At 53.0% G+C, this 25,662-nt stretch overlaps 1 protein-coding gene across 1 annotated transcript in view; it reads left to right on the top strand.

The window, feature by feature from the left end:
* LOC143941198 (RNA-binding protein Nova-2-like) overlaps positions 1 to 25,662 on the top strand; it is a 55,638-nt gene that overhangs the window by 26,235 nt on the left and 3,741 nt on the right. Inside the window, exon 3 of the mRNA XM_077463233.1 lies at positions 4,164 to 4,327. Within this exon, the coding sequence (XP_077319359.1) occupies positions 4,164 to 4,327 (164 nt within the window). The remainder of the gene's footprint in view (positions 1 to 4,163; positions 4,328 to 25,662) is intronic.

Raw genomic sequence — 25,662 nt, 5'->3', positions numbered from 1 at the left:
GGTGTATCTAGATAAAGGAAGGCCCGTAGACGTGGTGTATCTGGATAAAGAAAGGCCCGTAGACGTGGTGTATCTGGATAAAGGAAGGCCCGTAGACGTGGTGTATCTGGATATAGGAAGGCCCATAGACGTGGTGTATCTAGATAAAGGAAGGCCCATAGACGTGGTGTATCTAGATAAAGAAAGGCCTGTAGACGTGGTGTATCTAGATAAAGGAAGGCCCGTAGACGTGGTGTATCTGGATAAAGAAAGGCCCGTAGACGTGGTGTATCTAGATAAAGGAAGGCCCGTAGATGTGGTGTATCTGGATATAGGAAGGCCCATAGACGTGGTGTATCTAGATAAAGGAAGGCCCATAGACTTGGTGTATCTAGATAAAGAAAGGCCCGTAGACGTGGTGTATCTGGATAAAGGAAGGCCCGTAGACGTGGTGTATCTAGATAAAGGAAGGCCCGTAGATGTGGTGTACCCCTGAAATCGGGGGTGTAAATCTGGTTATATGAAGGAGTTTCCAATACATTTGTATTACTATGGACTCCGTGATCTGTCTGATATCCGGAATGTCTGATGTGTTCTTAGCTGCATGAAAGTCTTGGGAGAAGCCTCAGTCATTGCTGTAGAATCCATTCTCTGTATGAAGATAAACCCCTCCAGGCTCCCTGAGCCCGATCTCCATCCAGCCAAGGCTCTCTCCACCCTCATGCTCCTCATTGGCTCCCCTGCTGTCAATCACAGCCAGTGAGGTGGGAGTGAGGGGCAGGGCTGCAATGTGTGTGTCAATGGACGCACAGAGCCGGCTTAGGATTGGGCCTGCAAGGGAGGAGGAGCCAGGAGCGCCAGAAGGGGGCCCCAGAAGAGGAGGATAGGGGCCGCTCTGTGCAAACCATAAGAGAGCCGGGAAGTGATCCCTTCCAATCACCGTCCTGCAGATCCGAAATCACCATGACAGCCGCAGCTTGCCAGGCGACCAGCATTTCCAGCAGCAGCCTTCACATGGGCCAATGCAGGGACACTTTCTATGGGCGCCCAGTGTCTGGTTCTATTCCCGGTGAACGTGCCGGGAATATAAACGTGCCACAATCTCACGCCATGGACCTGGCACACTGACAGCAAAGGCCGAGTCCCTGCAGGCCAAAGCCTAGGAAATAATTGGTATCCGTGGAAACCGTTCCCAGCCAATCAGGCATGGCAGTCCAGAGAAGGGTCCAGGTTGCTATGGAGACAGCTGACTACCAGATGTTGTAGTCTCTTCCACAGGATATAATCTATTGCCATGGAAACAGCTTACTGTCAGACGGTCATGTGTATGTCAGGTTGCCACGACGATACGGTGTTATTCTGTTAGGCCTGGATTCATACAATAGAAATTTACTATTAGCGGCTTCCCTGCGCTGCAGGCCCGGGGTGGGGGGGTCTCCTCTGCAGGCATGAGGTGGGGGGTCTCCTCTGCAGGCTCCGGGTGAGGGTTTTCCTCTGCAAGCATGGGGTGGGGGTCTCCTCTGTAGCCATGTGGTTGGGGGGTTTCCTCTGTAGGCATGAGGTGGGGGGTCTCCTCTGTAGGCATGAGGTGGGGGGGTCTCCTCTGCAGGCACAGAGTGGGGGTTCTCCTCTGCAGGTCCAGGGTGGGGGGTACTCCTCTGCAGGCCCGGGGTGGGGGTCTTCTCCGCAGGCACAGAGTGGGGGGGTCTCCTCTGCAGGCACAGAGTGGGGGAACTCCTCTAAAGGCATAGGGTGGGGGGTCTCTTCTGCAGACCCAGAGTGGGGGGGGGTCTTCTCTGCATGTCCGGTGTGGGGGGGACTCCTCTGCAGGCATGGGGTGGGGGATCTCCTCTACAGGCACAGAGTGGGGGTTCTCCTCTGCGGGCCCAGGGTGGGGGGGGGGGCTCCTCTGCAGCTGTTTCTCCCCACCTTACCTGTCACCCGTTCCTCCCCTCCCCCACCTTACCTATCACCCGTTCCTCCCCACCTTACCTGTCAATCATTTTCCGCCCACCTTACCTGTCACCCGTTCCTCCCCCACCTTACTTGTCACCCGTTCCTCCCCCACCTTGTCACCCGTTCCTCCCCCACCTCACCTGTCACCTGTTCCTCCCATGATACTTCAAAGGAACAGAATGTATACTAAATCAAAGTTTAATTCTATGTGGAGTCCTTTTATCTTCTCATCTACAGTATCTAAAGTGGGCACAATAAAGGCAGCTATTAATTGTAACTTTAATCTGAACCCAACCACTAACACTGACCCTAACTCTAACCCAATCACCAAAACCAACTCTTACCCTAACTCAACCACCAATACTAACTACAACCCTAACCCAACCACAAAACCAACTCTTACCCTAAACAAACCACCAATGCCAACTCTAACCCTAACACAACCACTGATACCTGTGATAGACTCACCCGGGACAGAGGCTTTTGGAGGGGGTTGAATGCTGGCCTCTGCCTACCGACTATGGACTCTGGCATTTGAGGGAGATGCAAGCATTTAGAAAGATGTTCTTTTATGTAATGCAAAAGGACATTATTAAAAAGGGCATGATGGTCTCTGCCAGCTTGGGACTCATAATGTTGATGTCATCAGCAAGCCACCTGTCTGGGGGCCCCTGCCATAATGTGTTTATTGTAAGTGGGTTCTCATGCTATTGTCTGAAGGTCTGCTGTGTTTATACTTATGATAATGTGTATTGTCTGTAGTTAGCTTGAAGTCGGCAAGTCTGACCTGGAATGTGACATCTGAGTATCCAGGTGGTTAATTAAGGATCCTCTGAATTGGAGTTAGCCATAAGTCAGCTGTACCTGGTTAGCTAAACCATTGTGTGATGTTTTGGGTAAATATTTGGGTCACTGTTAATGTAGTGAGTTACCTCCTTCTCAAGTGTATAAAAGCCTATATTCTTGTTCAAATAAACAGTTCTTATTCTGGTTTACTCCAAAACTGGTGATGCCTAGTTCTTGGGGTAACTATAAGAAGTTTCTCTGTTCTCGTGTTTCAGAGTTTGAAAGCTTCATGGCGGAGATAGCCAGTCAGGGTGTCCGGATTCTGTCACATTTGGTGGCAAGCAGTGAGATACTTATTTGTGCCTGGGACATCCAAACCTCAACCAGGATCCATCTATGATGTGTACACACCATATAACCTACAGACCATCTATATGTACACACCATATAACCTACAGACCATCTATATGTACACACCATATAACCTACAGACCATCTATATGTACGCACCATATAACCTACAGACCATCTATATGTACACACCATATAACCTACAGACCATCTATATGTACGCACCATATAACCTACAGACCATCTATATGTACGCACCATATAACCTACAGACCATCTATATGTACACACCACATAACCTACAGACCATCTACATGTACACACCATATAACCTACAGACCATCTATATGTACACACCACATAACCTACAGACCATCTATATGTACACACCATATAACCTACAGACCATCTATATGTACACACCATAACACTAACGAGTCACATGACACCGGGGAGTGAAAATGGCTAATTGGGCCCAATTTGGAGATTTTCACTTAGGGGTGTACTGACTTTTGTTGCCAGCGGTTTAGACATTAATGGCTGTGTGTTGAGTTATTTTGAGGGGACAGGAAATTTACACTGTTATACAAGCTGTACACTCACTACTTTACATTGTAGACAAGTGTCATTTCTTCAGTGTTGTCACATGAAAAGAGAGAAGAAATGTCACTGAGGGTGTACTTACTTTTGTCACATACTGTATATATACATATCTAAATGTATGAATACATGATACATACAGAGGGGCAATGTTGATGGTCTCCCCTGCTGATTGTGTCCCACTTACATAGAAATGAAGGTCTATCATTTTTATCATTGGTGTGATTTATATGATGGAGAATATCCACCAAAACTCCAGAGAAGATCCCAGCCACTAATTCTGCCTTCCAGTGCTCTCTAAGCAGCGCTCGGCCCAACCCCGGGGCTCGCCCATGCCAAGCCTTACACCTTCCCTAGTGCCAATAAAACCCGAATCCTGAATGATATGAAATTAATCTTCCCTCTGAACACAGAGTCAATAATCCTGAAGAATATTTCTATGTGAAGAAGAGGAGGGCCATATAATGAGCGTATTTGTGTTTTCTGAACAGGAACGACGGAGCGGGTGTGTCTGGTACAAGGAACGCTGGAAGCTTTGCTGGCGGCACACAACTTCATAGCTGAAAAAGTCAGAGAACTTCCACAAGGAGCAATGAAGAACGAGCTGGGACTTCTCCCCTCCCAGAGCAGCGTCACTTCCGAGCGAGCCAAGCAGGTGTGTACTAATCAATGCTCTGCTATAACCATATAACCTACAGACCATCTATATGTACACACCATATAACCTACAGACCATCTATATGTACACACCATATAACCTACAGACCATCTATATGTACACACCATATAACCTACAGACCATCTATATGTACACACCATATAACCTACAGACCATCTATATGTACACACCATATAACCTACAGACCATCTATATGTACACACCATATAACCTACAGACCATCTATATGTACACACCATATAACCTACAGACCATCTATATGTACACACCATATAACCTACAGACCATCTACATGTACACACCATATAACCTACAGACCATCTATATGTACACACCATATAACCTACAGACCATCTATATGTACACACCATATAACCTACAGACCATCTATATGTACGCACCATATAACCTACAGACCATCTACATGTACACACCATATAACCTACAGACCATCTACATGTACACACCATATAACCTACAGACCATCTATATGTACACACCATATAACCTACAGACCATCTATATGTACACACCATATAACCTACAGACCATCTATATGTACACACCATATAACCTACAGACCATCTATATGTACACACCATATAACCTACAGACCATCTATATGTACGCACCATATAACCTACAGACCATCTATATGTACACACCATATAACCTACAGACCATCTATATGTACGCACCATATAACCTACAGACCATCTATATGTACACACCATATAACCTACAGACCATCTATATGTACGCACCATATAACTTACAGACCATCTATATGTACACACCATATAACCTACAGACCATCTATATGTACACACCATATAACCTATAACAGATGGTAGAAGTGATGATGATATCTAATCCTCGTCTGGACAATTTCATCAATCCTGCATAGAAAGATTTCATATCTAGATGTATGAATACACGATACAAATGTTATAAATGGAGTTGTAGTCCAGGGAGTAAAATAAGTATTCGATCCCCTAGTAGTTGGTGGAGAAACCCTTGTTGGCGATCACAGAGGTCAGACGTTTCTTGTAGGTGGTGATCAGGTTTGCACACATCTCAGGAGGGATTTTGGTCTTCTCTTCTCTACAGATCTCTAAATCCTTATGGTCTCTTGGCAACTCAAAGTTTCAGCTCCTCCATACATTTTCTATAGGATTAAGGTCTGGAGACTGGCTAGGCCACTCCATGACCTTCATGTGCTTCTTCTTGAGCCACTCCTTTGTTGCCTTGGTGGTATGTTTTGGGTCATTGTTATGCTGGAAGACTCATCCATGACCCATCTTCAGTGTTCTGGGTGAGGGAAGAAGGTTCTTATCCAAGATCTTACAATACATGACCCCGTCCATTGGCCCCTCAATATGGCAAAGTCGGCCTGTACCTTTATCAGAGAAACAGCCCCAAAGTGTCATGTTCCCACCTCCGTGTGTGACTGTAGGGATGGTGTTCATGTTTCCACTTCTGTGTGTGACTGTAGGGATGGTGTTCATGTTCTCACCTCCGTGTGTGACTGTAAGGATGGTGTTCATGTTCCCACCTCCGTGTGTGACTGTAGGGATGGTGTTCATGTTCTCACCTCCGTGTGTGACTGTAAGGATGGTGTTCATGTTCTCACCTCCGTGTGTGACTGTAAGGATGGTGTTCATGTTCCCACCTCCGTGTGTGACTGTAAGGATGGTGTTCATGTTCTCACCTCCGTGTGTGACTGTAAGGATGGTGTTCATGTTCCCACCTCCGTGTGTGACTGTAGGGATGGTGTTCATGTTCCCACCTCCGTGTGTGACTGTAGGGATGGTGTTCATGTTCTCACCTCCGTGTGTGACTGTAAGGATGGTGTTCATGTTCCCACCTCCGTGTGTGACTGTAAGGATGGTGTTCATGTTCTCACCTCCGTGTGTGACTGTAAGGATGGTGTTCATGTTCCCACCTCCGTGTGTGACTGTAGGGATGGTGTTCATGTTCTCACCTCCGTGTGTGACTGTAAGGATGGTGTTCATGTTCTCACCTCCGTGTGTGACTGTAGGGATGGTGTTCTTAGGGTCATAGTCACCATTTTTCTTCCTCCAAACACGGCGAGTCGAGTTGATGCCAAAGAGCTGAATTTTGGTCTCATCTGACCACAGAACTTTCTCCCCCAATCCTTCTCTGAATCATTTAGATGTTCATTTGCAGACTTCAGAGAGTCCTGTAGTGTCTTCCTGAGGTGGAGGAGGACCTGTACATGTGTCTTCCTGAGGAGGAGGACCTGTACATGTGTCTTCCTGAGGAGGGGGACCTGTACATGTGTCTTCCTGAGGAGGGGGCCCTGTACATGTGTCTTCCTGAGGAGGGGGACCTGTACATGTGTCTTCCTGAGGAGGAGGACCTGTACATGTGTCTTCCTGAGGAGGGGGACCTGTACATGTGTCTTCCTGAGGAGGGGGACCTGTACATGTGTCTTCCTGAGGAGGGGGACCTGTACATGTGTCTTCCTGAGGAGGGGGACCTGTACATGTGTCTTCCTGAGGAGGGGGACCTGTCCATGTGTCTTCCTGAGGAGGGGGACCTGTACATGTGTCTTCCTGAGGAGGGGGACCTGTACATGTGTCTTCCCGAGGAGGGGGACCTGTACATGTGTCTTCCTGAGGAGGGGGACCTGTCCATGTGTCTTCCTGAGGAGGGGGACCTGTACATGTGTCTTCCTGAGGAGGGGACCTGTACATGTGTCTTCCTGAGGAGGAGGACCTGTACATGCGTCTTCCTGAGGAGGGGGACCTGTACATGTGTCTTCCTGAGGAGGGGGACCTGTACATGTGTCTTCCTGAGGAGGGGGACCTGTACATGTGTCTTCCTGAGGAGGGGGACCTGTACATGTGTCTTCCTGAGGAGGGGGACATGTACATGTGTCTTCCTGAGGAGGGGGACCTGTACATGTCACTTCCTGAGGAGGGGGACCTGTGCATGTGTCTTCCTGAGGAGGGGGACCTGTACATGTGTCTTCCTGAGGAGGGGGACCTGTACATGTGTCTACCTGAGGAGGGGGACCTGTACATGTGTCTTCCTGAGGAGGGGGGACCTGTACATGTCACTTTCTGAGTAGGGGGACCTGTCCATGTGTCTTCCTGAGGAAGGGGATCTGTACATGTGTCTTCCTGAGGAAGGGGACCTGTACATGTGTCTTCCTGAGGAGGGGGGACCTGTACATGTGTCTACCTGAGGAGGGGGACATGCACATGTGTCTTCCTGAGGAGGGGGACCTGTACATGTCACTTTCTGAGGAGGGGGACCTGTACATGCGTCTTCCTGAGGAATGGGACCTGTACATGTGTCTTCCTGAGGAGGGGGACCTGTACATGTGTCTTCCTGAGGAAGGGGACCTGTACATGTGTCTTCCTGAGGAGGAGGACCTGTACATGTGTCTTCCTGAGGAGGGGGACCTGTACATGTGTCTTCCTGAGGAGGGGGACCTGTACATGTGTCTTCCTGAGGAGGGGGACCTGTACATGTGTCTTCCTGAGGAGGGGGACCTGTACATGTGTCTTCCTGAGGAGGGGGACCTGTACATGTGTCTTCCTGAGGAGGGGGACCTGTACATGTGTCTTCCTGAGGAGGGGGACCTGTACATGTGTCTTCCTGAGGAGGGGGACCTGTACATGTGTCTTCCTGAGGAGGGGGACCTGTACATGTGTCTTCCTGAGGAGGGGGACCTGTACATGTGTCTTCCTGAGGAGGGGGACCTGTACATGTGTCTTCCTGAGGAGGGGGACCTGTACATGTGTCTACCTGAGGAGGGGGACCTGTACATGTGTCTTCCTGAGGAGGGGGACCTGTACATGTGTCTTCCTGAGGAGGGGGACCTGTACATGTGTCTTCCTGAGGAGGGGGACCTGTACATGTGTCTTCCTGAGGAGGGGGACCTGTACATGTGTCTTCCTGAGGAGGGGGACCTGTACATGTGTCTTCCTGAGGAGGGGGACCTGTCCATGTGTCTTCCTGAGGAGGGGGACCTGTACATGTGTCTTCCTGAGGAGGGGGACCTGTACATGTGTCTTCCTGAGGAGGGGGACCTGTACATGTGTCTTCCTGAGGAGGGGGACCTGTACATGTGTCTTCCTGAGGAGGGGGACCTGTACATGTGTCTTCCTGAGGAGGGGCAGAGGCAATGCCTGAGCATGTCATGGGATGGCAGAGCTTTGTGTAGGGGTCTGTAGGATGGGATCGGGTCTTTTGGGCTGAAAGGACCACCTGGCATGGAGACACTGTCACTGTGACATAGGCGGGTGGGTGAGGTGTCACCATCATCTTCCTGCCCATTCCATTATTTGCCCGCCTGTCCTGTCTCTGAGCTACTTTATCACAAATATGTTTTTTGCATTATTATCCACCTTCAATGTCATTTCTGATGGTATTTTCTACGTGTTTGTAGCCTAAATACTGAAATTTGCACTTAAAACTGGAATTTTGTAACTTTTCGAGTTGCCAGTAAAAAATTGGCTAAAGTGCCCCCCATGTTGAGGGCACGCGGCCTGGTACAGTTCAGGGGGGGGGAGCTTGCTCATCCCCACCCACTTTCCGGACCGGCCGGGCTGTGTGCTCGGATAAGGGTCTGCTATGGACTTTGGGGGGACCCCCATGCCGTTTTTTTGGTGTAGGGCTTCCCCTTTAAGTCCATACCAGGTGACGGGGCGGCGAGGGGTCAATCTCTCCGATGGAGGCGGCGACATTCACTTCCTTCGCTAGTCCCGCCTACCTGGAGCCGCGCTCAAAATTAACGGACTTTTCTCCGGGTGTGGGCAGGTCCGCTTGTTCGGGAAGTCCGGTGGTGTGTGGGCAGGTCCGCTCATTCGGGAAGTCCGGTGGCATGTGGGCAGGTCCACTCGTTCGGGAAGTCCGGTGGTGTGTGGGCAGGTCCGCGCGTTCGGGAAGTCCGGTGGTGTGTGTGGGCAGGTCCGCTCGTTCGGGAAGTCCGGTGGCGTGTGGGCAGGTCCGCTCGTTCGGGAAGTCCGGTGGTGTGTGGGCAGGTCCGCTCGTTCGGGAAGTCCGGTGGTGTGTGGGCAGGTCCGCTCGTTTGGGAAGTCCGGTGGTGTGTGGGCAGGTCCGCTCGTTCGGGAAGTCCGGTGGTGTGTGGGCAGGTCCGCTCGTTCGGGAAGTCCGGTGGCGTGTGGGCAGGTCCGCTCGTTTGGGAAGTCCGGTGGCGTGTGGGCAGGTCCGCTCGTTCGGGAAGTCCGGTGGTGTGTGGGCAGGTCCGCTCGTTCGGGAAGTCCGGCGGATTGTCCAATCGTGAGATCTGACAGATCTTTGGTCTTCCCCATGATGGTGAGGATTGGAGGGAAGGGATTCTGTGGACAGGCGTCTTCTATACACATAACGAGTTGTCATTAGGAGGACCTTCTTACATTGACAGGACTGATCTGTGTACCACATGAGCACCTACTGGAGCCAGTCTGTGGGGGGAGGGTTGTTGGTTGGTTGGGGATCAAATACTTATTTTACTCCATTTATAACATTTGTATTGTGTGATTTTGGTTGATTTTCTGTCTCCATCAAATAAAATACAATTATAGATCCTTCATTTCTATGGAAGGGGCAAAACTTACACAATCTGCAGGGGAGACAATCGTTATCCCCCCCCCCCCTCTATATAGGACAGTATAGGATATATATATAGGCTATAGAATGGTATATAGGATATACTGTATACACCGTATATAATACAGGATGTATAGGACGATATATACTCACCGGCCATTTTATTAGGTCCCCCTTGCTAGTAGCGGGTTGGACCCCCTGTGGCCTCCATTCTTGGTGGTGTAGATACTACAAGGTGTTGGAAACGTTCCTCAGAGATTCTCCTCCATAGTGACATCACACAGTCACTGCACATCCATGATGCCAATCTCCCGTTCCACCACGTCCCAAAGGAGCTCTATTGGATAAGATGTGGTGAGTGTGGAGGCCATTGGAGGACAGGGACCTCATTGTCCAGTGGTGAGATGATTGATATCCCATCCCCCGCACCATTACACCCCCCACCACCAGCCTGAACCGGTGATACCCCATCCCCCGCACCATTACACCCCCACCACCAGCCTGAACCGGTGATACCCCATCCCCCGCACCATTACACTCCCACCACCAGCCTGAACCAGTGATACCCCATCCCCCACACCATTACACCCCCACCACCAGCCTGAACCAGTGATATCCCATCCCCCACACCATTACATCCCCACCACCAGCCTGAACCGGTGATACCCCATCCCCCACACCATTACACCCCCACCACCAGCCTGAACCGGTGATACCCCATCCCCCACACCATTACACCCCCACCACCAGCCTGAACCAGTGATACCCCATCCCCCGCACCATTACACCCCCACCACCAGCCTGAACCGGTGATACCCCATCCCCCGCACCATTACACCCCCACCACCAGCCTGAACCGGTGATACCCCATCCCCCGCACCATTACACCCCCACCACCAGCCTGAACCAGTGATATCCCATCCCCCACACCATTACACCCCCACCACCAGCCTGAACCAGTGATACCCCATCCCCCGCACCATTACACCCCCACCACCAGCCTGAACCAGTGATACCCCATCCCCCGCACCATTACACCCCCACCACCAGCCTGAACCGGTGATACCCCATCCCCCGCACCATTACACCCCCACCACCAGCCTGAACCGGTGATATCCCATCCCCCACACCATTACATCCCCACCACCAGCCTGAACCGGTGATACCCCATCCCCCGCACCATTACACCCCCACCACCAGCCTGAACCGGTGATACCCCATCCCCCGCACCATTACACCCCCACCACCAACAGCCTGAACCGGTGATACCCCATCCCCCGCACCATTACACCCCCACCACCAGCCTGAACCGGTGATACCCCATCCCCCGCACCATTACACCCCCACCACCAGCCTGAACCGGTGATACCCCATCCCTCCACACCATTACACCCCCACCACCAGCCTGAACCGGTGATACCCCATCCCCCACACCATTACACCCCCACCACCAGCCTGAACCGGTGATACCCCATCCCCCACACCATTACACCCCCACCACCAGCCTGAACCGGTGATACCCCATCCCCCACACCATTACACCCCCACCACCAGCCTGAACCAGTGATACCCCATCCCCCACACCATTACACCCCCACCACCAGCCTGAACCGGTGATATCCCATCCCCCACACCATTACACCCCCACCACCAGCCTGAACCAGTGATACCCCATCCCCCACACCATTACACCCCCACCACCAGCCTGAACCGGTGATACCCCATCCCCCACACCATTACACCCCCACCACCAGCCTGAACCGGTGATACCCCATCCCCCACACCATTACACCCCCACCACCAGCCTGAACCGGTGATACCCCATCCCCCACACCATTACACCCCCACCACCAGCCTGAACCGGTGATACCCCATCCCCCACACCATTACACCCCCACCACCAGCCTGAACCAGTGATACCCCATCCCCCACACCATTACACCCCCACCACCAGCCTGAACCGGTGATATCCCATCCCCCACACCATTACACCCCCACCACCAGCCTGAACCGGTGATATCCCATCCCCCACACCATTACACCCCCACCACCAGCCTGAACCAGTGATACCCCATCCCCCACACCATTACACCCCCACCACCAGCCTGAACCAGTGATACCCCATCCCCCACACCATTACACCCCCACCACCAGCCTGAACCAGTGATACCCCATCCCCCACACCATTACACCCCCACCACCAGCCTGAACCGGTGATACCCCATCCCCCACACCATTACACCCCCACCACCAGCCTGAACCAGTGATACCCCATCCCCCACACCATTACCCCCCACCACCAGCCTGAATAGGTGATACCCCATCCCCCGCACCATTACACCCCCACCACCAGCCTGAACCAGTGATACCCCATCCCCCACACCATTACACCCCCACCACCAGCCTGAACCAGTGATATCCCATCCCCCACACCATTACACCCCCACCACCAGCCTGAACCAGTGATATCCCATCCCCCACACCATTACACCCCCACCACCAGCCTGAACCAGTGATACCCCATCCCCCACACCATTACACCCCCACCACCAGCCTGAACCAGTGATACCCCATCCCCCACACCATTACACCCCCACCACCAGCCTGAACCAGTGATATCCCATCCCCCACACCATTACACCCCCACCACCAGCCTGAACCAGTGATATCCCATCCCCCACACCATTACACCCCCACCACCAGCCTGAACCAGTGATACCCCATCCCCCACACCATTACACCCCCACCACCAGCCTGAACCAGTGATACCCCATCCCCCACACCATTACACCCCCACCACCAGCCTGAACCGGTGATACCCCATCCCCCTCACCATTACACCCCCACCACCAGCCTGAATAGGTGATACCCCCACACCATTACACCCCCACCACCAGCCTGAACCAGTGATACCCCATCCCCCGCACCATTACACCCCCACCACCAGCCTGAACTGGTGATACAAGGCAGGATGGATCCATGCGCTAAATTCTGACCCTACCATCTGAATGTCGGAGGTGAAATCCAGACTCATCAGAGCAGGCAACATTTTTCCAATCTTCAATTGTCCGATGTTGGTGATCCTGTGCCAATTGTAGCCCCAGTTTCCTGTTCTTAGCTGACAGAAATGGCACCTGGTGTTGTTTCTTCTGCTGCTGTAGCCCATCTGTTTAAAAGTTGGATGTGTTGTGTGTTCAAAGATGGTATTCTGCATTCCTTGGGTGTAACGAGAGGTTATTGGAGTTAATGTTGCATTTTTATCAGTCTGGAACCAGTCTGCCCATTCTCCTCTGACCTCAAAAAGGCATTTTCCTCCACACAACGAACACTGGATATTTTCCCACCATTTTCTGTAATCCCAAGAGATGGTTGTGCATGAAAATCCTAAATACTGAAATACTCAGACCGACCCGTCTGCCACCAGCAACCATGTCACGTAAAAAGTCCCTTCAATCCCCTTTCTTCCCCATTCTGATGCTTGGTTTGAACTTCAGCAAGTTGTCTTCACCACATCTAGATGCCCAAGTACATTGAGTTGCTGCCATGTGATTGGCCGATTTGCAATTTATATTACCAAGCAATTGAACAGGTGTACCTTATAGAGTGGCTGGTGAGTGTATATAGATATAGAGAGAGAGAGATGTAAGGAGGATATACATGTTTGGATGTATAAAACATAAGAACAGTATGGGGATGATAAAGGATATATATATATATACACTACTGTGCAAAGTCATAGGCAGGTGTGTTGCTGTAAATGAAGAATGCTTTCAGAAATCAAAGTGTTAATAGTCTAGGTCCCACCAGACTTCTCCAGACAGTAGATTACTGGACCTAGGTCCCACCAGACTTCTCCAGACAGTAGATTGCTGGACCTAGGTCCCACCAGACTTCTCCAGACAGTAGATTACTGGACCTAGGTCCCACCAGACTTCTCCAGACAGTAGATTACTGGACCTAGGTCCCACCAGACTTCTCCAGACAGTAGATTGCTGGACCTAGGTCCCACCAGACTTCTCCAGACAGTAGATTACTGGACCTAGGTCCCACCAGACTTCTCCAGACAGTAGATTGCTGGACCTAGGTCCCACCAGACTTCTCCAGACAGTAGATTGCTGGACCTAGGTCCCACCAGACTTCTCCAGACAGTAGATTGCTGGACCTAGGTCCCACCAGACTTCTCCAGACAGTAGATTGCTGGACCTAGGTCCCACCAGACTTCTCCAGACAGTAGATTGCTGGACCTAGGTCCCACCAGACATCTCCAGACAGTAGATTGCTGGACCTAGGTCCCACCAGACTTCTCCAGACAGTAGATTGCTGGACCTAGGTCCCACCAGACTTCTCCAGACAGTAGATTGCTGGACCTAGGTCCCACCAGACTTCTCCAGACAGTAGATTGCTGGACCTAGGTCCCACCAGACTTCTCCAGACAGTAGATTGCTGGACCTAGGTCCCACCAGACTTCTCCAGACAGTAGATTGCTGGACCTAGGTCCCACCAGACTTCTCCAGACAGTAGATTGCTGGACCTAGGTCCCACCAGACTTCTCCAGACAGTAGATTACTGCACCTAGGTCCCACCAGACTTCTCCAGACAGTAGATTGCTGGACCTAGGTCCCACCAGACTTCTCCAGACAGTAGATTGCTGGACCTAGGTCCCACCAGACTTCTCCAGACAGTAGATTGCTGGACCTAGGTCCCACCAGACATCTCCAGACAGTAGATTGCTGGACCTAGGTCCCACCAGACTTCTCCAGACAGTAGATTGCTGGACCTAGGTCCCACCAGACTTCTCCAGACAGTAGATTGCTGGACCTAGGTCCCACCAGACTTCTCCAGACAGTAGATTGGTGGACCTAGGTCCCACCAGACTTCTCCAGACAGTAGATTACTGGACCTAGGTCCCACCAGACTTCTCCAGACAGTAGATTGCTGGACCTAGGTCCCACCAGACTTCTCCAGACAGTAGATTGCTGGACCTAGGTCCCACCAGACTTCTCCAGACAGTAGATTGCTGGACCTAGGTCCCACCAGACTTCTCCAGACAGTAGATTGCTGGACCTAGGTCCCACCAGACTTCTCCAGACAGTAGATTACTGGACCTAGGTCCCACCAGACTTCTCCAGACAGTAGATTACTGCACCTAGGTCCCACCAGACTTCTCCAGACAGTAGATTGCTGGACCTAGGTCCCACCAGACTTCTCCAGACAGTAGATTGCTGGACCTAGGTCCCACCAGACTTCTCCAGACAGTAGATTACTGGACCTAGGTCCCACCAGACTTCTCCAGACAGTAGATTGCTGGACCTAGGTCCCACCAGACTTCTCCAGACAGTAGATTGCTGGACCTAGGTCCCACCAGACTTCTCCAGACAGTAGATTGCTGGACCTAGGTCCCACCAGACTTCTCCAGACAGTAGATTGCTGGACCTAGGTCCCACCAGACTTCTCCAGACAGTAGATTGCTGGACCTAGGTCCCACCAGACTTCTCCAGACAGTAGATTGGTGGACCTAGGTCCCACCAGACTTCTCCAGACAGTAGATTGCTGGACCTAGGTCCCACCAGACTTCTCCAGACAGTAGATTACTGCACCTAGGTCCCACCAGACTTCTCCAGACAGTAGATTACTGGACCTAGGTCCCACCAGACTTCTCCAGACAGTAGATTGCTGGACCTAGGTCCCACCAGACTTCTCCAGACAGTAGATTGCTGGACCTAGGTCCCACCAGACTTCTCCAGACAGTAGATTGCTGGACCTAGGTCCCACCAGACTTCTCCAGACAGTAGATTACTGGACCTAGGTCCCACCAGACTTCTCCAGACAGTAGATTGCTGGACCTAGGTCCCACCAGACTTCTCCAGACAGTAGATTGCTGGACCTAGGTCCCACCAGACATCTCCAGACAGTAGATTGCTGGACCTAGGTCCCACCAGACTTCTCCAGACAGTAGATTGCTGGACCTAGGTCCCACCAGACTTCTCCAGACAGTAGATTGCTGGACCTAGGTCCCACCAGACTTCTCCAGACAGTAGATTGCTGGACCTAGGTCCCACCAGACATCTCCAGACAGTAGATTACTGGACCTAGGTCCTACCAGACTTCTCCAGACAGTAGATTGCTGGACCTAGGTCCCACCAGACTTCTCCAGACAGTAGATTGCTGGACCTAGGTCCCACCAGACTTCTCCAGACAGTAGATTGCTGGACCTAGGTCCCACCAGACTTCTCCAGACAGTAGATTGCTGGACCTAGGTCCCACCAGACTTCTCCAGACAGTAGATTGCTGGACCTAGGTCCCACCAGACTTCTCCAGACAGTAGATTACTGGACCTAGGTCCCACCAGACTTCTCCAGACAGTAGATTGCTGGACCTAGGTCCCACCAGACTTCTCCAGACAGTAGATTGCTGGACCTAGGTCCCACCAGACATCTCCAGACAGTAGATTGCTGGACCTAGGTCCCACCAGACTTCTCCAGACAGTAGATTGCTGGACCTAGGTCCCACCAGACTTCTCCAGACAGTAGATTGCTGGACCTAGGTCCCACCAGACTTCTCCAGACAGTAGATTGCTGGACCTAGGTCCCACCAGACTTCTCCAGACAGTAGATTGCTGGACCTAGGTCCCACCAGACATCTCCAGACAGTAGATTACTGGACCTAGGTCCTACCAGACTTCTCCAGACAGTAGATTGCTGGACCTAGGTCCCACCAGACTTCTCCAGACAGTAGATTGCTGGACCTAGGTCCCACCAGACTTCTCCAGACAGTAGATTGCTGGACCTAGGTCCCACCAGACTTCTCCAGACAGTAGATTGCTGGACCTAGGTCCCACCAGACTTCTCCAGACAGTAGATTGCTGGACCTAGGTCCCACCAGACTTCTCCAGACAGTAGATTGCTGGACCTAGGTCCCACCAGACTTCTCCAGACAGTAGATTGCTGGACCTAGGTCCCACCAGACTTCTCCAGACAGTAGATTGCTGGACCTAGGTCCCACCAGACTTCTCCAGACAGTAGATTACTGCACCTAGGTCCCACCAGACTTCTCCAGACAGTAGATTGCTGGACCTAGGTCCCACCAGACTTCTCCAGACAGTAGATTACTGGACCTAGGTCCCACCAGACTTCTCCAGACAGTAGATTGCTGGACCTAGGTCCCACCAGACTTCTCCAGACAGTAGATTGCTGGACCTAGGTCCCACCAGACTTCTCCAGACAGTAGATTTATTGGACCTAGGTCCCACCAGACTTCTCCAGACAGTAGATTGCTGGACCTAGGTCCCACCAGACATCTCCAGACAGTAGATTGCTGGACCTAGGTCCCACCAGACTTCTCCAGACAGTAGATTGCTGGACCTAGGTCCCACCAGACTTCTCCAGACAGTAGATTGCTGGACCTAGGTCCCACCAGACTTCTCCAGACAGTAGATTGCTGGACCTAGGTCCCACCAGACTTCTCCAGACAGTAGATCGCTGGACCTAGGTCCCACCAGACTTCTCCAGACAGTAGATTGCTGGACCTAGGTCCCACCAGACTTCTCCAGACAGTAGATTGCTGGACCTAGGTCCCACTGGTTTCAGACAGTTCTTCACTGATGACACTGCTGGACATCTTCAAATGTGGAAGGGAAGGAAGCATGATGTATCTTTAATCTGCTGCATTAGGTTTCCTTTGCTGACCACTGTGTCTATGCTCGGCAGCGTTACCCGACCACTGCGTCTACACTCTTTAACATTACCTTGAACACTGTGTTTATTCTTCTCAACATTACCGTCCACTGCGTCTACGCCTCTCAACGTTACCCGACCACTGCGTCTACGCCTCTCAATGTTACCCGACGACTGCGTCTACGCCTCTCAACGTTACCCGACGACTGCGTCTACGCCCCTCAATGTTGCCCATCCACTGCGTCTACACCCCTCAACGTTGCCCATCCACTGCGTCTACGCCGCCCATCCACTGCGTCTATGCCTCTCAACGTTACCCGACCACTGCGTCTACGCCCCTCAACGTTACCCGACCACTGCGTCTACGCCCCTCAACGTTACCCGTCCACTGCGTCTACGCCCCTCAACGTTACCCGTCCACTGCGTCTACGCCCCTCAACGTTGCCCGTCCACTGCGTCTACGCCCCTCAACGTTGCCCATCCACTGCGTCTACGCCGCCCATGCACTGCGTCTACGCCGCCCATCCACTGCGTCTACGCCCCTCAACGTTACCCGACCACTGCGTCTACGCCTCTCAACGTTACCCGACGACTGCGTCTACGCCCCTCAATGTTGCCCATCCACTGCGTCTACACCCCTCAACGTTGCCCATCCACTGCGTCTACGCTGCCCATCCACTGCGTCTATGCCTCTCAACGTTACCCGACCACTGCGTCTACGCCTCTCAACGTTACCCGACCACTGCGTCTACGCCCCTCAACGTTACCTGACCACTGCGTCTACGCCCCTCAACGTTACCTGTCCACTGCGTCTACGCCCCTCAACGTTACCCGTCCACTGCGTCTACGCCCCTCAACGTTGCCCGTCCACTGCGTCTACGCCCCTCAACGTTGCCCATCCACTGCGTCTACGCCGCCCATCCACTGCGTCTACGCCCCTCAACGTTACCCGACCACTGCGTCTACGCCCCTCAACGTTACCCGTCCACTGCGTCTACGCCCCTCAACGTTACCCATCCACTGCGTCTACGCCCCTCAACGTTGCCCGTTCACTGCGTCTACGCCCCTCAACGTTGCCCGTCCACTGCGTCTACGCCCCTCAACGTTGCCCGTCCACTGCGTCTACGCTCAACATTACCCATCCACTGCGTCTACACCCCTCAACGTTACCCATCCACTGCGTCTACGCCCCTCAACGTTGCCCATCCACTGCGTCTACGCCCCTCAACGTTGCCCATCCACTGCGTCTACGCCGCCCATCCACTGCGTCTACGCCCCTCAACGTTACCCGACCACTGCGTCTACGCCCCACAACATTACCCGTCCACTGCGTCTACACCCCTCAACGTTGCCCGTCCACTGCGTCTACGCCCCTCAACGTTGCCCGTCCACTGCGTCTACGCCCCTCAACGTTGCCCGTCCACTGCGTCTACGCCCCTCAACATTGCCCGTCCACTGCGTCTACGCCCCTCAATGTTGCCCGTCCACTGCGTCTACGCTCAACATTACCCATCCACTGCGTCTACACCCCTCAACGTTTCCCATCCACTGCGTCTACGCCTCTCAACGTTACCCGACCACTGCGTCTACGCCCCTCAACGTTGCCCATCCACTGCGTCTACGCCCCTCAACGTTGCCCATCCACTGCGTCTACGCCCCTCAACGTTGCCCATCCACTGCGTCTACGCCGCCCATCCACTGCGTCTACGCCGCCCATCCACTGCGTCTACGTCCCTCAACGTTGCCCGACCACTGCGTCTACGCCCCACAACATTACCCGTCCACTGCGTCTACGCCCCTCAACGTTGCCCGTCCACTGCGTCTACGCTCAACATTACCCATCCACTGCGTCTATACCCCTCAACGTTTCCCATCCACTGCGTCTACACCTCTCAAAGTTGCCTGTCCACTGCGTCTACGCCCCTCAACGTTACCCGTTCACTGCGTCTATGCCCCTCAACGTTACCCGTTCACTGCGTCTACGCCCCTCAACGTTACCCGTTCACTGCGTCTATGCCCCTCAACGTTACCCGTTCACTGCGTCTATGCCTCTCAACGTTATCCAAACACTGTGTTTATGCCCCTCAACGTTACCTGACCACTGTGTCTACGCTCCTCAACATTATACGACCACTGCATGTAAGATCCAACGTTACCTGACCATAACTGATTAATCATACTCCTTTCTCTACTCCTGAAAAAATCCCTGACTTTGTGCTAGTGTAAGAATTGATGCTGGTTTGAAGCCAAAGGGCAGTCACACCAAATATTGATTTTATTTAGATTTTTATTCTTTTCACTCGCTTTGCATTTTATAAATGGATTAAAATAAACAATTTAAATATAGATTTCTGAAAGCATTCTTGTTTTACAGCATTTCTAACTTTTGCACAGTACGGTACAGTATATAATACAGGATGTATCAGATATAGCACAGTATAGAATACATATAGTGTAGGATATAGGACAGTATATATATTCTCAGCTCTCCTGACTCTCTCAACTCTTCTAGCTATCCCGACCCTCTCAGCTTTCCAGACTCTCTCAGCTCTCCTGACTATCCCGACCCTCTCAGCTCTCCTGACTATCCCGACCCTCTCAGCTCTCCTGACTATCCCGACCCTCTCAGCTCTCCTGACTATCCCGACCCTCTCAGCTCCCCCGACTATCCCGACCCTCTCAGCTCCCCCGACTATCCCGCGTCTCTCAGCTCTCCCGACTATCCCGCGTCTCTCAGCTCTCCCGACTATCCCGCGTCTCTCAGCTCTCCCGACTATCCCGCGTCTCTCAGCTCTCCCGACTATCCCGCGTCTCTCAGCTCTCCCGACTATCCCGCGTCTCTCAGCTCTCCCGACTATCCCGCGTCTCTCAGCTCTCCCGACTATCCCGCGTCTCTCAGCTCTCCCTACTATCCCGCGTCTCTCAGCTCTCCCGACTATCCCGCTTCTCTCCTGACTATCCCCGCTCTCTCAGCTCTCCCGACTATCCCGCGTCTCTCAGCTCTCCCGACTATCCCGCGTCTCTCAGCTCTCCCGACTATCCCGCGTCTCTCAGCTCTCCCGACTATCCCGCGTCTCTCAGCTCTCCCGACTATCCCGCGTCTCTCAGCTCTCCCGACTATCCCGCTTCTCTCCTGACTATCCCGGCTCTCTCAGCTCTCCTGACTATCCCGGCTCTCTCAGCTCTCCTGACTATCCCGCGTCTCTCAGCTTTCCTGACTATCCCGCGTCTCTCAGCTCTCCTGACTATCCCGCGTCTCTCAGCTCTCCTGACTATCCCGCGTCTCTCAGCTCTCCTGACTATCCCGCGTCTCTCATCTCTCCTGACTATCCCGCGTCTCTCAGCTCTACTGACTATCCCGCGTCTCTCAGCTCTACTGACTATCCCGCGTCTCTCAGCTCTACTGACTATCCCGCGTCTCTCAGCTCTACTGACTATCCCGCGTCTCTCGGCTCTACTGACTATCCCGCGTCTCTCGGCTCTACTGACTATCCCGCGTCTCTCGGCTCTACTGACTATCCCGCGTCTCTCGGCTCTCCTGACTATCCCGCGTCTCTCGGCTCTACTGACTATCCTGCGTCTCTCGGCTCTCCTGACTATCCCGCGTGTCTCAGCTCTCCTGACTATCCCGCGTCTCTCAGCTCTCCTGACTATCCCGCGTCTCTCAGCTCTCCTGACTATCCCGCGTCTCTCAGCTCTCCTGACTATCCCGCGTCTCACAGCTCTCCTGACTATCCCGCGTCTCACAGCTCTCCTGACTATCCCGCGTCTCTCAGCTCTCCTGACTATCCTGCGTCTCTCCTGACTATCCCGGCTCTCTCAGCTCTCCTGACTATCCCGCGTCTCTCAGCTCTCCTGACTATCCCGCGTCTCTCAGCTCTCCTGACTATCCCGCGTCTCTCATCTCTCCTGACTATCCCGCGTCTCTCAGCTCTACTGACTATCCCGCGTCTCTCAGCTCTACTGACTATCCCGCGTCTCTCAGCTCTACTGACTATCCCGCGTCTCTCAGCTCTACTGACTATCCCGCGTCTCTCAGCTCTACTGACTATCCCGCGTCTCTCGGCTCTACTGACTATCCCGCGTCTCTCGGCTCTACTGACTATCCCGCGTCTCTCGGCTCTACTGACTATCCCGCGTCTCTCGGCTCTCCTGACTATCCCGCGTCTCTCGGCTCTACTGACTATCCTGCGTCTCTCGGCTCTCCTGACTATCCCGCGTGTCTCAGCTCTCCTGACTATCCCGCGTCTCTCAGCTCTCCTGACTATCCCGCGTCTCTCAGCTCTCCTGACTATCCCACGTCTCACAGCTCTCCTGACTATCCCGCGTCTCACAGCTCTCCTGACTATCCCGCGTCTCTCAGCTCTCCTGACTATCCTGCGTCTCTCCTGACTATCCCGGCTCTCTCAGCTCTCCTGACTATCCCGCGTCTCTCAGCTTTCCTGACTATCCCGCGTCTCTCAGCTCTCCTGACTATCCCGCGTCTCTCAGCTCTCCTGACTATCCCGCGTCTCTCAGCTCTCCTGACTATCCCGCGTCTCTCAGCTCTCCTGACTATCCCGCGTCTCTCAGCTCTCCTGACTATCCCGCGTCTCTCAGCTCTACTGACTATCCCGCGTCTCTCAGCTCTACTGACTATCCCGCGTCTCTCAGCTCTACTGACTATCCCGCGTCTCTCAGCTCTCCTGACTATCCCGCGTCTCTCAGCTCTCCTGACTATCCCGCGTCTCTCAGCTCTCCTGACTATCCCGCGTCTCTCAGCTCTACTGACTATCCCGCGTCTCTCAGCTCTACTGACTATCCCGCGTCTCTCAGCTCTCCTGACTATCCCGCGTCTCTCAGCTCTCCTGACTATCCCGCGTCTCTCAGCTCTCCTGACTATCCCGCGTCTCTCAGCTCTCCTGACTATCCCGCGTCTCTCAGCTCTCCTGACTATCCCGCGTCTCTCAGCTCTCCTGACTATCCTGCGTCTCTCCTGACTATCCCGGCTCTCTCAGCTCTACTGACTATCCCGCATCTATCAGCTCTACTGACTATCCCGCGTCTCTCAGCTCTCCTGACTATCCCGCGTCTCTCAGCTCTCCTGACTATCCCGCGTCTCTCCTGACTATCCCAGCTCTCTCAGCTCTCCCGACCATCCCCGCTCTCTCAGCTCTCCCGACTATCCCGCGTCTCTCAGCTCTCCCGACTATCCCGCGTCTCTCAGCTCTCCCGACTATCCCGCGTCTCTCAGCTCTCCCGACTATCCCGCGTCTCTCAGCTCTCCCGACTATCCCACGTCTCTCAGCTCTCCCGAGTCTCTCAGCTCTCCCGACTATCCCGCGTCTCTCAGCTCTCCTGACTATCCCGGCTCTCTCAGCTCTCCTGACTATCCCACGTCTCTCAGCTCTCCTGGCTATCCCGACCCTCTCAGCTCTCCTGACTATCCCGCATCTATCAGCTCTACTGACTATCCCGCGTCTATCAGCTCTCCTGACTATCCCGCGTCTCTCAGCTCTCCCGACTATCCCGCGTCTCTCCTGACTATCCCGGCTCTCTCAGCTCTCCTGACTATCCCGCGTCTCTCAGCTCTCCTGACTATCCCGCGTCTCTCAGCTCTCCTGACTATCCCGCGTCTCTCAGCTCTCCTGACTATCCCGCGTCTCTCAGCTCTCCTGACTATCCCGCGTCTCTCAGCTCTCCTGACTATCCCGCGTCTCTCAGCTCTCCTGACTATCCCGCGTCTCTCAGCTCTCCTGACTATCCCGCGTCTCTCAGCTCTCCTGACTATCCCGCGTCTCTCAGCTCTCCTGACTATCCCGCGTCTCTCCTGACTATCCCGGCTCTCTCAGCTCTCCTGACTATCCCGCGTCTCTCAGCTCTCCTGACTATCCCGCGTCTCTCAGCTCTCCTGACTATCCCGCGTCTCTCAGCTCTCCTGACTATCCCGCGTCTCTCAGCTCTCCTGACTATCCCGCGTCTCTCAGCTCTCCTGACTATCCCGCGTCTCTCCCGACTATCCCGGCTCTCTCAGCTCTCCTGACTATCCCGCGTCTCTCAGCTCTCCTGACTATCCCGCGTCTCTCAGCTCTCCTGACTATCCCGCGTCTCTCAGCTCTCCTGACTATCCCGCGTCTCTCAGCTCTCCTGACTATCCCGCGTCTCTCAGCTCTCCTGACTATCCCGCGTCTCTCAGCTCTCCTGACTATCCCGCGTCTCTCAGCTCTCCTGACTATCCCGCGTCTCTCAGCTCTCCTGACTATCCCGTGTCTCTCAGCTCTCCTGACTATCCCGCATCTCTCCTGACTATCCCGACTGTCCTGAATATCCCGGCTCTATCAGCTCTCCTGGCTGTCCAGTCTCTTAGCTCTCCTGGCTCTTTCACACCTCCTGGCTGTCCTGGCTTTCTCAGCTCTCCTGACTATTCTGGCTCTCTCGGCTAACCTGACTCTCTCAGCTCTCCTGGCTATCCCGACCCTCTCGGCTATCCCTACCCTCGTATCCTGACTATACCGGCTCTCTCAGCTCTCCTGACTATCCCAACTTTCTCAGCTCTCCTGACTATCCCAGCTTTCCTGGCTATCCTGACTCCTTCAGCTCTCCTGGCTATCCTGACTTTCTCAGCTCTCCCACATCTCCTGGATATTCGAACACTCTCAGCTCTCCTGGCTACCCTGACTCTCTCAGCTCTCCCAGTTCTCTCTGCTAACTCAACTCTCCTGGTTCTCTCTGCTATCCCAACTCTCTCAGCTCTCCTGACTGTTTCAGTTGCAGCTCACATATATGCAGGCCTGTTCCCTGGCCTCTTGGTAGGGGTTCTACTGACACCCAGGCTCTTTCACTGCTGAGACTTCCATATTCCTTCAGTCCTCTGGACTCACCTTGTCATCCTGGCTTTCATTCCCCCTTAGCTGTCTCTACTCTCTCAGACCTATGGACAAGGAATCTCTCCTCCAGCACAGAGTGCTGTCTCTTGAGTGGAGTACACCTGTCCTCTGATGGGAGCCATGTCCAATTCATTATAAGGACTGTGTGCACCTGCACTATTCCTAATCAGTGGTGGGGAGGCAGGCTATTGCTAGGTAAAGCCAGCCCTGCATGAGAATATAGTAGCCAATGTATCTGTATTGACAGCCGGCGTTCTGTGCCACAGACTGAGCTTAGTTCACCTTTCTTGCACATCATTGGCTGTCAGTACAGAAACATTAGTGGCTACTTTCTTACACAAGGCTGGCTCCACCCAATGACAGCCCGACGACATCTCAGCATCTGCCTCCTCACTGTAAATATTTCCCAATCAGTGCCCAGGGCAAAGATACCAAACTGCCCACTTCTTGGTTTAATTAGGTCAAGGCAAAATTCACTCACAGCTGTCCCTCACCACCATCTTGTCCCCGATTGGTGGTCAATAGACAGAAGAATGCTACGGTATAAGCGGTCATGATGAAGAAAAGGTCTGATATTGGTGTCAGTGGAAGGAAAGTACAGTGACCTTTGGATTAGGGGCTCTGTATGGGGTGGGGGGGGGGGGGGCTGGATGGCTCTAGATGGGTCTTGGTATCACTGTGCAGGGATTGTGGTTCTGCAAAGGGTTAGGGATGACTGTAGGGAACAGGATTTCTAAAAATGGGTTGGAGGTATCTCTAGGTAGCTTTGCAGGTGCACTGTGGGACACTCTTGGAACTTGGGGGCACCATAGGAGGCTAGACGGCACTAAGGGAAGTTGGAGGTAACTGTGAGGGTTCTCGAGAGCCAGGGAGAGCTACAACCTTAATCTTCATCCCTCACCACACCGTACCTCATACTAATCCAATACCACACCGTACTCGATACTAATCCTTCACCACACCAAACCCGATACTAATCCTTCACCACACCAAACCCAATACTAATCCCTCACCACACCGAACCCAATACTAATCCCTCACCACACCGAACCCAATACTAATCCCTCACCACACCGAACCCAATACTAATCCATCACCACACCGAACCCAATACTAATTCATCACCACACCGAACCCAATACTAATTCATCACCACACCGAACCCAATACTAATTCATCACCACAC

This window comes from Lithobates pipiens, unplaced genomic scaffold (assembly GCF_037356315.1).
Source record: "Lithobates pipiens isolate NorthernLeopardFrog02 unplaced genomic scaffold, aLitPip1_a1.2 Scaffold_3, whole genome shotgun sequence".
In the NCBI taxonomy this organism is placed as follows: Eukaryota; Metazoa; Chordata; class Amphibia; order Anura; family Ranidae; genus Lithobates; species Lithobates pipiens.
Note: the sequence above shows the minus strand (reverse complement) of the source record. Positions and strands in the feature narration are given on the sequence as shown.